Raw genomic sequence first — 12,712 nt, 5'->3', positions numbered from 1 at the left:
CTGTACTTCTCACGAATTCAGTGAAGCTACTCATATATTTAAATGCTTTGCTGAACCAGGCCTTAGTCATTCATCCTCAAGATCTCTTTCCAAGTCACCACTTCTCTGATTGAAGAGGAGACTTGACTTCTCCTAATTGCCCAGACTGCTTTTTACTGGGAGATGTGGTGTCAATTTGTGTGTGTGTGTGTGTATATATATATTACAGTACAGATGAAACCATTGGCGGGGGAAGATAATGTTTGAGGGAGAATAATTGTAGAATTAATTCCTCTTAGTCTCCATTTCTTTCTATGTCCTGTAATTTCTCCGCCCCTCTTTTGCTTATTAAAGCAAAAGTAGGTGTCCTTCTGAGTGGATGCCAGCTTATAGTGTGAGAAACCCACAAGATGGAATTCTAAGTTTATCACCCAAATTTACCTTCATTGTGGCTTGATAAATATGGCCTGTTTTTTTCACAACAGGTGTTACCCTGAGTAAGCTTCTTAGGCTTTCAAATGCTCATTAAGAAATAGAAGGAAGTAAAAAAAATTGTGGAGCGTAAGCAACACAGGCATTCATGTTTAGGAGAAGTGATGATTTGAAGAGATGAGGGTGCCAGGGAATGTGATTTCAACATACCTGGGTTTATAGATGCAGATATGTGAACAGAAGGTGCATTTTAAAACTTTTTCCAGTCTAAGTAATTAATATACCATACTTCTGTTCTAATAAACCTTCTTATATTGTAACAGCTGTACTAGTTTTCAAGGAATTAATTTGCTCTTCTCTGAAAAACTACCATGCTTGTTTATCAGCACAGGAGAGGAAGTATACATGACAATAAAATGCGTTGCCTCTAATTTTACAGCAGCTTGAAGTTGCAGGATTGAATAGCTGAGAGATTCTAGACATCTGAGAACATAGACCTAGTAGTGTGAAGATACAATTTTAATGCAACTGTGTGCTTTCAAAGTGTCTTCTACTAAATGCAAAGTCGTTTTTTTTTTTTTTTTTTATGTAAGGACCTCACCACCATTGCATGAGATGCTACATGTTTTTGAAGTCTCTCTCTTAAAATTCTCTGTGCATCAGAATTGGAATTAGAATGTTTATCTTGATTTTACAGATGGTAAACCAAGGCATGGAAGTGCTAGGTAGCTCATCCAAAGATACCTAGGAAAGTTGGGCAGGGCAAGGAAACGGACTGAAGTCTTCAAATTTGGTGTCCTAAGACAAACCTTCACCTGAGGACTCTCTGTGTTATAAATACCAAAGAATTAAGCTACACAATTTTCCATGAAGCAATAGTGCTCTGTGTGCCAAAGTATGGACATGGTGGTGGTATTGTAGCCTGTAGCAGGGATGGGAACAGACACTCATGCTGTGACTTCATCTCCTCAGTAATGCTGTGAAAGGCCCAGTGCATATAGCAGTGTAACTGGGAAGACGAACTTGAGCATGGGAGGATTTGTTTTAGCAATATTTATATTGCAATAGAACATAATTTCTAGTAATGAATTAAGCCTATGGTTAGTGGTTTCTGATTATAAGTATCAAATATAAGTGTTGGCTTTGACTGTATTTTAAAGGATAATTTAATGGGCAGCTATTTACCTTTTTTGTCTAAATGAGTGTATGCAGTTCTGTAAATTTTAACACAAAGGAAGAGTACAATAATTAATAAAAGCTTGCTAAATCATATTTCCTCAGTGCAAATAGTTTTGATTGTAAAACTTTCAGGCATGGTATGATACGGTGCTGGGGGCATGATACTAAATTTAGAAGCCAGAAATGTGCCTGTGTGTTGTGCCTGCTCAGCCCAGAAAGAGGTATGATGGACAAGTCTGCCCCAGTCTTAGGCTGGAAGTAGTGCAGAGCTGGAACTTAAGATAAAGAACCATTGCATACCTAATTCTTTAATATAGAGGTATACTTTACGTAATGATGTGTGTTGCTTTGCAACTATGTAAGACAGAAATATAAAGTATCTTGTGTGAATGTCCTGTGTAGTGATCTAACCCTCTGGTATAAAGTGGCATCTAAATAAATATTCAAAAGTATCTGGTCAGACTATCAGATTCTCTTATGGTTTGTCAGGAACACAGGGACTTTCTCTAAAAACAAGCCATTTTGTACTTCCAGGGTGTATTTCATATCTTGCACTTGTTTTTAATCAGTTAAAGCCTTTGAATGTCCCATATAGGAATTTGTTTGAAGTGTTTTTAAAAAGGGAGGTTGTGTAATACCAATGACCTAACCCTCTGGTATAAAGTGGCATCTAAATAAATATTCAAAAGTATCTGGTCAGACTATCAGATTCTCTTATGGTTTGTCAGGAACACAGGGACTTTCTCTAAAAACAAGCCATTTTGTACTTCCAGGGTGTATTTCATATCTTGCACTTGTTTTTAATCAGTTAAAGCCTTTGAATGTCCCATATAGGAATTTGTTTGAAGTGTTTTTAAAAAGGGAGGTTGTGTAATACCAATGACCTAGATGGCGTGTAGACACTAAGTCTTTTCATTTGTTTTCTCTTGTCCAGGGCATTGAGACAGGAAACATTCTTAGAATTATTTTTAGATTTTTAAAAGTCAACCTTGATTTCCTCATGTAACAGTAATCCCTTGGCTAGGCCTGAAAGCAATATTGTTTACTCTTCCATGGTGCCATATGCTTGCAATTTTTTGCTTTATTTTGGGTGCCTGTTTTTTGGGGTTTTGTTTTTTTGTTGGTTTTTTTTTTTTTTTAAAGAAAGTACTCAGAAACTTCTCGTCTATATTGGATTGTCATACTTGAACTGTTTAGGTATAGAAGAAAGTGCTCCCCAAGGTATCCGTGATTCTTCTCATTGTGGGTCTAAATCAAGCACAGTAAGTGGTTTAATTTGTTGCAGTCTAGTGAGATGATCATGTCTAAAAGATCACTTTCTTGCTCCATAATTGTGTTGTCTTTATGACATCACATTTGTTGTAACAGAGAGGTGGCTGAGCAATTAGGAATCAGGGAATTCTGGTTTCCTTCATAGCTTATATCCTGTTTATTTTCCATCTGAGCATTCAGCTGAGAAGTGAGTTAGAGGTCCCAATGCATCTTTACACCTAGGTCATGGTGCTGCTGCTGCTGCTTTAGTTGATGTGTCCCTCCCCTTTAAACTAAAGAGAAATTGGGTGCGTCAGTGTGTTTCTGTAACCCCTACCATTGTTCCTCATTCCATTTCCAGTGTTAAAATCTGGGAAACTTTTACACAGATGTAATCTTAAACATGCATAGGCTGCAGAATTACTGAAACTTACTATCCTTTCTTCTACCACAGAAATGAGCTGTGGTATGTAGAGAGGATAAGTGGTTTCAAGTTCTGCATCTTTGTAATGTAAAAATATACTTAGCTAAGTGTTTTGTAAAACATACTTGGATTGGGAGGTGTAGTGACTGTGAAGAGTTCAGGGAGTTCCTAATTGTTGGTGGTGGTGTTAGAGCAATGACTTACTTGTCTTGCAATACAACTTGATGTTTTCCAAATCATATGCTAGCCAGAGTTTGACTGTATTCCTTTAATTAATAAAAAGCTAGTATTTTTCAGCTTATCTCTTCCTGAGTCATCTTCATCTGAATGTTTTTATTACCCTCAAACCTTAGAATAAGGCAAATTATTAAAATGTTGTAAAAATGTATTTTCAGGACAGAATAAAAGTCCCTTGTGACTCAACAAATCTGCTATGGAAGAGAGTTACTTTTGAAGACTATTATGTGAGTTTTACTTGGCCATAACATTGTGAATATTTGTTGAAGTTTAAACAAACATGATTATGGACACAGGAATGTGAACTTTGGGTTAAAGAAAACCAAAATAGCTCGATATTAATTATGTAGAAGAAAAACTGGAAAGTGTAAGAAGTCACTTTCATTATTGTGATTGTGTATTACATTTATAAATTTGTAAGTCACAAAATGGGAAGTGACCAAGCCATGAAGTGTTATCAACACAAATAACATCCTTGAGATTTTGTAATGCTCATTGCTACTCATGTGTCGGCTGAGGAGATCTGGGTAGGCATAGGAAAGGAATTGTAGAAGGAAAGTTGAAGCTCGACGTTTTCTCTTTGTTTCCCCTCCCTGGCCAGTACTTGCATTTTCCACTGGGGAGGCTTCTGTTCTCCTGTGGGAATATTGCAGATAACCCCACTGTTGGCCTGTAAAACACTCCAGAACTGGACATAGAAGTAAAGTTGGTTTAAGTTACAGGTAAGGAGAATTTGGCTACTTAATTATGTTGCATTTGCTTTTAATGTTAGGAGATGGGGGATGGATATAAAAAGATATATGGAGGGAATGTCGAGTTAAAGATGCCCTTACAAGGATATCCATCATATTCTGGAAGCTAACGTATAGTGCACGTGGTTTGTTCCTCAGTTTATTGAATTTATTGCCATCTTGGCTTAATTAAGAGTGGACCGGGTGGGTGTTTTGCAATGCGGACTCTTTCGAAAGCACTGACAAAGATTTAACAGTAAATCCAGCTGAGTTCCCCTGAGGGTTTGAGCTGAAATTCTGACTTTCATATTAAATTAGGCATGGTTACAAGACAAGAATTATTTGAAGTTTTTATGAAGCATGTGACTGACAGAGCGGGCAATTGGGATGCAAATCATTTTCATGTATGTTTTCTTTGTTGAGTCAAAAATATATTCAGGATACAAAAGGTTCCTTTTTATGAGACTTGAAGGGACATAGATAAAAAGATAGCTTTTAAATCTTAAAAATAAAAACCAACCCCCTCAAACTGCTTTGTCCAGGTTTCCTTTATTTGAGGAGTCTGCCCCCAAAAAAGGGATTCCTCCTTTTTTTTAAACACCTGAAGCTCCATACAACTCCCATGTATTTCAACCAGACAATGTTTTGCATTGGGGTTTGGGGTTTTTTTTTTTCTGTTTAGACTTCAGTTGTATTTTTTAAATACTTTAGCAAATGTCTTCTGTGATGTGGCAATGGCCAAGTGGACTTCCCATTTGTTTCCTTGGCGTGCTTTATACCTATATTGCTGTAATTCTTTATGGCAGGGTGCTGCAGCTATTGCTGCCAGTATTTCGGGTTACATTATGAATGAGAATCATAAAATAAACCTTGTCCCACGCCACTTCAGGCAGAAACTTTCTGTTAAAGTTTGAAGTGACCCATCACACCACAATTACTTTTTTTCAACCCAGAATTGTGCTGTGCTTTGGGAATAACTGTTTATTTGACAAGTTTAGATTGACATGTGATTAGAGAAAACAATGTTAAAAATTCAGGCAGTCAGTCACCTGTCTACACATGAGTCTTCTCCATGGTTCCTGCTGGATTAGTCCCTGGCTGGTGTCAGGTTTAGCAGCACTGGGTACTTAGGGGGAAATGAAAGGTAGAGTGACACAACTGTTAAGTCAGCCTCTCCACCATACCACATAGCAAATGCAGTCCTTTTATTTTCATTTTCTGTCTTGCATCATATCCTGTCCGCCTGCATTTTCATGTTGGTTTCTTACCGTGTTCACTGCCCTCATTTCCCTCATTGCTTTGTAGGGAAGACTTGAGTTTCAGCAACCTCTTTGCAAAAATGGCTATCATGAGGGTGAAAATCTATTTCTAACCAGAGAATGTTTATAGATACACTACCGTAAAGAATACCTGTCCTTTACCTGATTTAAACCTCTATTAAGCTCTCTTTTTTTTTTTTTTTTTTTGGTTTGCCTATGAAAAAAGAGGGAGAAGATAAAAGGTTAATGTCTGTTTGTTTTGCTCTTTTTAATTAAATCATTGGGAAGTGAATACACCTTTCTGCATAGAGCGACTCCATGCTATTACTCATACGCTTGTCCTTTCTTTTTGTACCTTTGTTCGTCTGTTCTTGTGGGAGATAATGTTGTCATATAATATAAACTGTAGAGAACCAATTCTTCATGAATGTGGTTGTTATGAAGGATTTTAGGGGGTTTTGGATGCACAGAAAATACTAAAAGATAAAACCTGTAATTATGTGAAATTTGAAATAATGTGATGGTTTCATTGTAGCTCAAATGTGAGTGACACTTCATGGAGGCATCTTCACTTAATCTGCAATAAAAACAGGATTGTAATTTAGAAGTGGGGATTACATGTGGCCAAAACCCTACTGCTTATTTTGGCTCCATCCAATAGCTCTCCCAGCCATTTTAGATGCTAAAGGAAGGTGCAGTCATTTTCTGAGGACTAGTGCTTTTGAAGCAGGCCTTTCACTTACAAAGTAGGCTGTTCCAGAACAGGTTTTTTTGTTGTTGTTGTATGTTTGTTTGTTTGTTTTCCCAAATGGCAATAGAGCAACCCTTAAATGCTTACCCAGATTAAATGCTTTTACAGTATGCTGACAGTTTTGATAACTGGACTGAGGTTTTGGGGAGAACAGTAGCTGTATTGAGATTTTTGTTTCTTAATTTAAGTATGGACAAGATTGGCAATAGCTAAAAATAAGCTGTATCTAAAGGTTGCTGACTATTCTGCGTGAGGTAAGCCATTCCTTATTCCTTCTCAGTACGAGTGGCTCCTAAAACTTCTAATGAGAGAGTTCGTATTGCTTAAAATCCTTTTTTGATTGTTTCAGGAAAAGCCAAGGGTAGGATGGATTTGAAGATACGTATCAACATCTGAGGCTCTGAGTTGGTGCTCATTCTCTCAGCCTTCTGTCTTTTGCAGGCTTTAAGGACATTCCCCCTGGAAAAAAAAAGGATCAAGTTTTCCACTATTTACTCTGGGGTTTTGGTTTATTTATTTATATATTTATTTTTTAATGTGTAGCATTCATTCTGGAAATCTGCAGTCCATACAGGGAGAGAGGATATGTTTGAACTGAGCAAGATACAGGGACTGAATGTGTTGTGTATAAGCCGGTCAATATGAATGCTCAGTCAGAAAGCTCTTTTAAAATTAAAACCATTGCTAGGTCAGTTGACGTGATGGTTGGTGAACTGGGTGAGGGCAAGAGACGGCTGATTGCCTTTCAGCATGAGCTGCTGAGCTTGAAGTGTGTGTAAGAGCAAGCATCCGCTAAATAGTGGTGAATGAATATTTACAGTCACACCATAGGTAATTGGGAGAGGGCTGAGAGACCATGCCTGGTTATTAGCTCAAAGAGAAGGAGGAAAGAGTTTAAGAAGAGCCAGTATGGGAGGTGAACCTGAGTTTAGATGGGATCGATGCTGTAATTTTTCAGGGAAGGAGTACCTGACCTTGTTAAGAGAGATTTTGTCCCAAATGGGAATATCTGTCTCCGAGTGGGTGCTGAGGGAGCACAGCAATTCCCAACCTTCACGACCTCCTAGCTAGTTCGCTATTGGGAGATTTCTGCATAAAATGTTTTGAGTTTTGTGTTCTTTCTAATGTCTTGGCTCCCATACAGAAGCCAAATGTTACAATCTTCTTTGACTACACTGCTTGAAGATTAGATAACAGGAAGACCCTTTTGAAGTACTTATGAAAACCTCTGTCTTTGCTTCTTAGAACAGTCTGGAAAGCTGCTGAAATGCAGGAGCGGGGAGGTCGTGGGGGGAAGAGACACCTTAAAACTGACAGTGTGAGGTAGAATCTGTACACACAGAAGTGTTTCTGGATTAACTAACTAGAATAAACTATAACAAAAAGCAAACTGGTTAAACCGGGAGTTCCCGTTATTAACATCATAAAAGTATTAAAAAATAGAATTCGCAGCAAACAGGATGTCTGGTCATAACTGTGCAGTTTTGATTGCCCAGCATTTATGCAGTTGACCTTCTATGCTGAGATCAGAGAGCAGCGAGGAGCCTCGTGACTGTGAATGAAAATCCCATTTAATCTGATCACACCAGCATGGCAGATCCTGGAAAGAGTGGGCTAGCATTTCAGGATAATGTGGAGAAATGAATTAGTACCTCCAGGGAACAGCACATACGCTGCTCCCACTCTGGGGGTGACACATCCTTTCTGAAAACCTGTAGTTTTACCTGGAGTTGTGGTCAGTGGAGCTACGTTTTTTTAATAGCAGTGTTAAAAGGGTTTTTAGTTTGGTTTTGGTTTTTTTTTTCTTCTCTGATACTAAATTTGGAAGTAGGCTGCCAGGAGTGAGCGCAGAGACTTTATTCCACATTCGTGAATTTGCTGTACCAAGTGAATTGACAAACCAGTAGTTGTGGGAGATGGGCTGTGCTGCCCAGCCAAAAGGACACAGGGAGCACTCTGCATCGTGGGGAGCGTTCCCCATTGACCGTTTAAAGTAGAACTATTAAGGAGATTCTTTCTTCAACCCAATAGACAAACAGGCATGCCTGCAGCTTGAAGTCTGGACCAGACAGCACTGGCATTTTAGTGAAGAGAACAATTTGTGTTCACAGTCCCTGCCTATTGTGTGATGGCAGATGAGAGAGTCAGGCTGGCTTCCGAGAGCTGCAGCGCGCGGGGCTGTTCATACTGCCGTATGCAAATACATTTTTTTGGGATTCATATTGTTGTGAAATGCGGTCAGCTGTGCCAACAGCACTTAGCTGAAATTAACCTTCTCTATTGTGTGCTTTTCTGCTGTTCTGAAAATTTCCATCTCTTTCAACCGAAAAGCAGACTGCCTTAAATTTTAAGGGGGAAATCCACGCATGTAACAAAAGACAAGGTAAAAAGTATCTGAGATACTACTTTTAAAAGTTGATAGCAAATGTTGAAATCTGTTGAAAATAGTGGTAGCATGGTTGCATAAAAAGGAGGCTTTTAAAGAAAAGAATTTTAAAAAGAATCAATATTAAAAGCCCTAAAAATAAGGCTATCCTTTTTCAGTGTTTGGAAGAAATGGGCTGTTTCAGAGTTGGCGTATCTCAGTATATAAACATTTTTTTTCTTAATGTTCAGCTGACTTCTTCTGAGTATCCATCTGGTATTATTTTAAGAATTCCTGAAACTGTATTTAGTGTCTCTGAATGTGTATACTGTTTCTATGAATCAGTATTATAGAAAATAGTTTTCCAGATAAGTGTACCTCCTTAAATAAATGAAATAATAGTAGTATTGATTGAAGCTCAGAAATTTTGCCAGACCTGTGCTGTGGAACAGTTGCATGTCAGTAGTAGACAAGACATGTCTTGGAGAATGAATATGGTTGCCACATATGGGTCTTCTGGAGAGAAAAAAAAAAAGGGGGGGGGTGGCAAGGGGGAAAGAAGGAATTTCTATTACTTTGTATTGATCTGGGTCTCAATTTTCGGATGATTCACTGAGGTTAGTAAAACTGTACATATAGATCTTCATTTTGGCTCACTGCCAAGTTCTAGGGTTTTGGTAGTGCCCTACTTTCTGATTTTTCTTCCTCTTACTTTTAAAAAAGGATGTTGGCTTACAGCATCAAAAATTCTGCTGCGTATCAACATATATATTAATGGCATACTTGAAATGAAAGTTATTTGAAATAGATATTCCTGGCTTATTTATCAATGTCCTTTTGCCAAGCCATTTGTTTACTGAACCTTTGAAAAGAGAGATATAATTTTCAATTAACTGAAGGAATGTACAACATTCAAATACCACACCCAGCCTGCTTAGGAGGACAATGTTTTTTTTGTGCCTACATGCCCTTGAATAGTTAAGGAGCAGGTTTTGGGTTGATGTCAGTTTATAGTGGAAAAATACAAGTCTGAAGCTATTGCTTGAGAAGGCACAATGTGTAGGTGAAAGCAAAATGCTGGAAGAACGTATGCTATAAGAAGTACAGCTTTGTTAAGAAATGTAACTATATTAGTGGATTGGGATTGACAAAGAGCTCGTCAAGTTTTGATTTCCTTTCAGACTTAGGGAAGCTTTCTCTAAGATCTTATTTATCTTCTTAAAGAAGGCACAGTACATATATATATGTGTGTGTGTGTCTGATTTGGCTTTTCCCTCTTCTCCTCCTCCCAAAACAAAAACAAATGCTGTGTTTTAAGAAAAGTGATTGTCAATTTTTAATTGATTTCATTATAATTTATTTAGTTGTAAAGAGGTGGTTTTAAAAAGAAATTGGATAATACTGCTTTTTTTGACCTTGTTGGGAAACCATGAATAATCCCTTTCAAGTCCTTGCTTGGTCCTCTGCGAGAACCATGTCTTTTCCTGTGCGACCTAGGTTTCAGCAAAGTAACTAGGCTTGAGTAAGACCACACACACATTTGGGTCTGTGACAGTAGAGGATGTGGATTTAATTCTGAAAAGGTGGGTTGGTCTACAGCAAATGCACTCAACACCCACAGAAGGCTTCCTTCCTCCCCACCTGATGTCCTCACCAGCTGTCCCCTCTCACTGCCTGTGGAGGTTCGCGTGGCCGAGCGCGGGCAGAGCTCCATTGACAACCTGACTGCTCTTTCTCAAAAGGTATGCTAATGGCGCAGCAAACCTGCCTCAAGAGCGTGTGGAGACATCCAGGATTCTGCCGCAGCTCAGATGGTTTGAAGGTTAATCATCAAGTGTAGAAGGCCAGGTCCTTAGGTGCATGAGGCTACGGGGAGGGGCTGGGCAGGGTCTGCGTTTCTCCCTGCTGACTCTGAAGGCATCCAAGAGCCAGCCTGTCATAACCTTCTCGCCTGGCCCCTTCTGCTGTGAAGTCGCCGTAGCAGTTCTCCAGAGGACACTCTGCCAGTACCGTCCAAGCGTGGATAGTACTAATACTAAACTGGAGCTGGAAGCTTTTAAATATTTTTTGAGTCCCTGTGCTACCAATTTATATACTCTGAAGCGATGAGGTCAATAAATTTCATGACTTCAGGCAGGAAACTTTAAGATAAATGCCAGACAAAATGACAAGCGTGGTCTTTCATCAGTTGTGGCCCTAAACTATCACTGTTTTCCCGTTCTCCTTCCCCCTTATCTCTTGGAAGTCACAAAGCTGAAGCTTTTTATATTTTGTGCATGTTTTCACAGAACAATGAAAATCCACAAATACTGCGTTGTCAATGAGCAATACACATTATTGATGGTAGCTTTTCATAGATCATTAGCAGACACTCGTCCATTATGGATTAATAGTAACTTGGTTATATTTTAATGGACCACTTGGCCCAATTTAAATTCCATCTGCTTATATGTCCATAGATACTTATTTTTGTTTTTAAATTACAACCTTTATGAAAAGAAGAAAAAGAGGGTAAATAAAATCATAAGCCCTAATCTTATTCAAGATTCAACAAATGCTGTTTTTTGAGTCAGAAACTCAGTCTTCACTTTACATTTTTGTTTTTACGAGGGGTCTATATATAGGAACACAAGGCAGAGGCTGTTGCACGCTGTTCTGTGAAGCAGAGCACATAAAAGTAAAAGCATCTATTTCAGCCCACACCTTACTTTGTCTTTTGTTGGTCAGTAAGACATTTTAATAATCGGCCAGTTTCAAATCTAGGCAACATAGTTGTGTAGCGATGGTTTCAGTCCTTACGCAAGCTCTTTGCAGGCATGTGATGCCCATGTCCACAGTAGTTCCCATTTAGTATATCCCAGTGGAAGGACTGGCAGTTTTTCAAGTGGGGTAAAAGAAGGATTGAAGAGCTCAGATTTAGCTGAAATTAGTGCAAGTTTTTACAAAAGCAGTATGTGCATATTTATTGTTCTGGGAATGCAGCCGCTGGATTAATGTCTGGGTCTTTTAAATTATTTTTTGTAGTTTTAAATTTACATTTGAGTTCAGATTTTTAATGTGAGAACTTGAGTCAGCATGTCTGTCCATCAGCTGTGATGGAGAAGTACTATCTGTTTTGAATGAAGTGGTTTTGTTTAGTCCCATGTCACATTTAGCTTCAGTGATTCCATGCTTTATAATCCATGTAATGGCGCTACCTTGTGCAAGTTACAATACAGTATGCCATGTAACAAAAAGCCACTTGGACTCTTGGCATACTTGTACTAGTTTGAAGCAAATGTCACTTTATACATTTTCTCTTAAGAAGCTGTGAACTGGTATAAACTTTGTGTAACCTAAAGAGTGCAATGGCACTGTACTGGGTGTAAATCAATACATACCTGGGTGCTCTACATCAGCCTACAGAGAAGCTCAATAGTTTTGTGATTAATTCACCTACATAAATATTCATACTGCCATATTTTGGCAGTGACATGACAAATAATTTTCTGTTTTAAAAGGTCATGGAAGAGTAATTTAAATGTACAAATGCATTAGCTATTGTTTTATTTTTTTAATTCTCCACCTTCTTGACAATATTGAGAAATTCAGGTGCATAAACAGGAAAATGACTGAGCTCCTCCAGTAATCCACTGTAGGTTCAGTGTTTGTGCCTTTCAAATTACAGTGGCTAGACATAAGCAATATAAATTGTTCTGAGACCTGTACAGCATGTATAGAGAGAATGGCTGCACCCAGCAGTTTCTGGATTTGCTTCAACAGTGCAGAAATACCACATCATTTAGCAATATTAGAAAGATGAGTTTAGAGATTAGTGTAGGATAACAGAGGATGGTCTGTCCAGCCACCTTACAGTAGTATGACTGTAGGAATAGGTACACCTAGTGACTTTTCATAGTTCTTTACAGATACAGTCAGTACTTTGCTTTCATAGAAAAAAACACATGGTGTTTCACATTTGTAACAGTGGAGACAAAATGATAGGTTAACTGCAAAAATTTGGGCCACGTGTACCGGATCAGACATCTGTGTGCCAGATACGCATGCTTCTGGGAGAGTGTTTCTGCTCAGTGGTCTGCACAAGATGCTGTTCTTTAAGCCAGC

The 12,712-nt window shown here is 38.5% G+C and overlaps 1 protein-coding gene across 4 annotated transcripts in view; it reads left to right on the top strand.

Annotated features, from left to right (window-relative positions):
* The window catches only part of AOPEP (aminopeptidase O (putative)), a 213,353-nt gene that overhangs the window by 138,687 nt on the left and 61,954 nt on the right, over positions 1 to 12,712 (top strand). For 2 of the 4 annotated variants that reach the window (XM_075740903.1, XM_075740901.1), the window contains one exon: positions 3,661 to 3,729. The exons of the other annotated variants lie outside the window; for them this stretch is intronic. In XM_075740903.1, coding sequence (XP_075597018.1) covers positions 3,661 to 3,729 — 69 coding nt within the window. The remainder of the gene's footprint in view (positions 1 to 3,660; positions 3,730 to 12,712) is intronic. 4 annotated transcript variants of the gene reach the window in all.

This window comes from Balearica regulorum, chromosome Z (assembly GCF_011004875.1).
Source record: "Balearica regulorum gibbericeps isolate bBalReg1 chromosome Z, bBalReg1.pri, whole genome shotgun sequence".
NCBI lineage: Eukaryota > Metazoa > Chordata > Aves > Gruiformes > Gruidae > Balearica > Balearica regulorum.
This window is presented reverse-complemented; position numbering and strand designations above follow the sequence as displayed.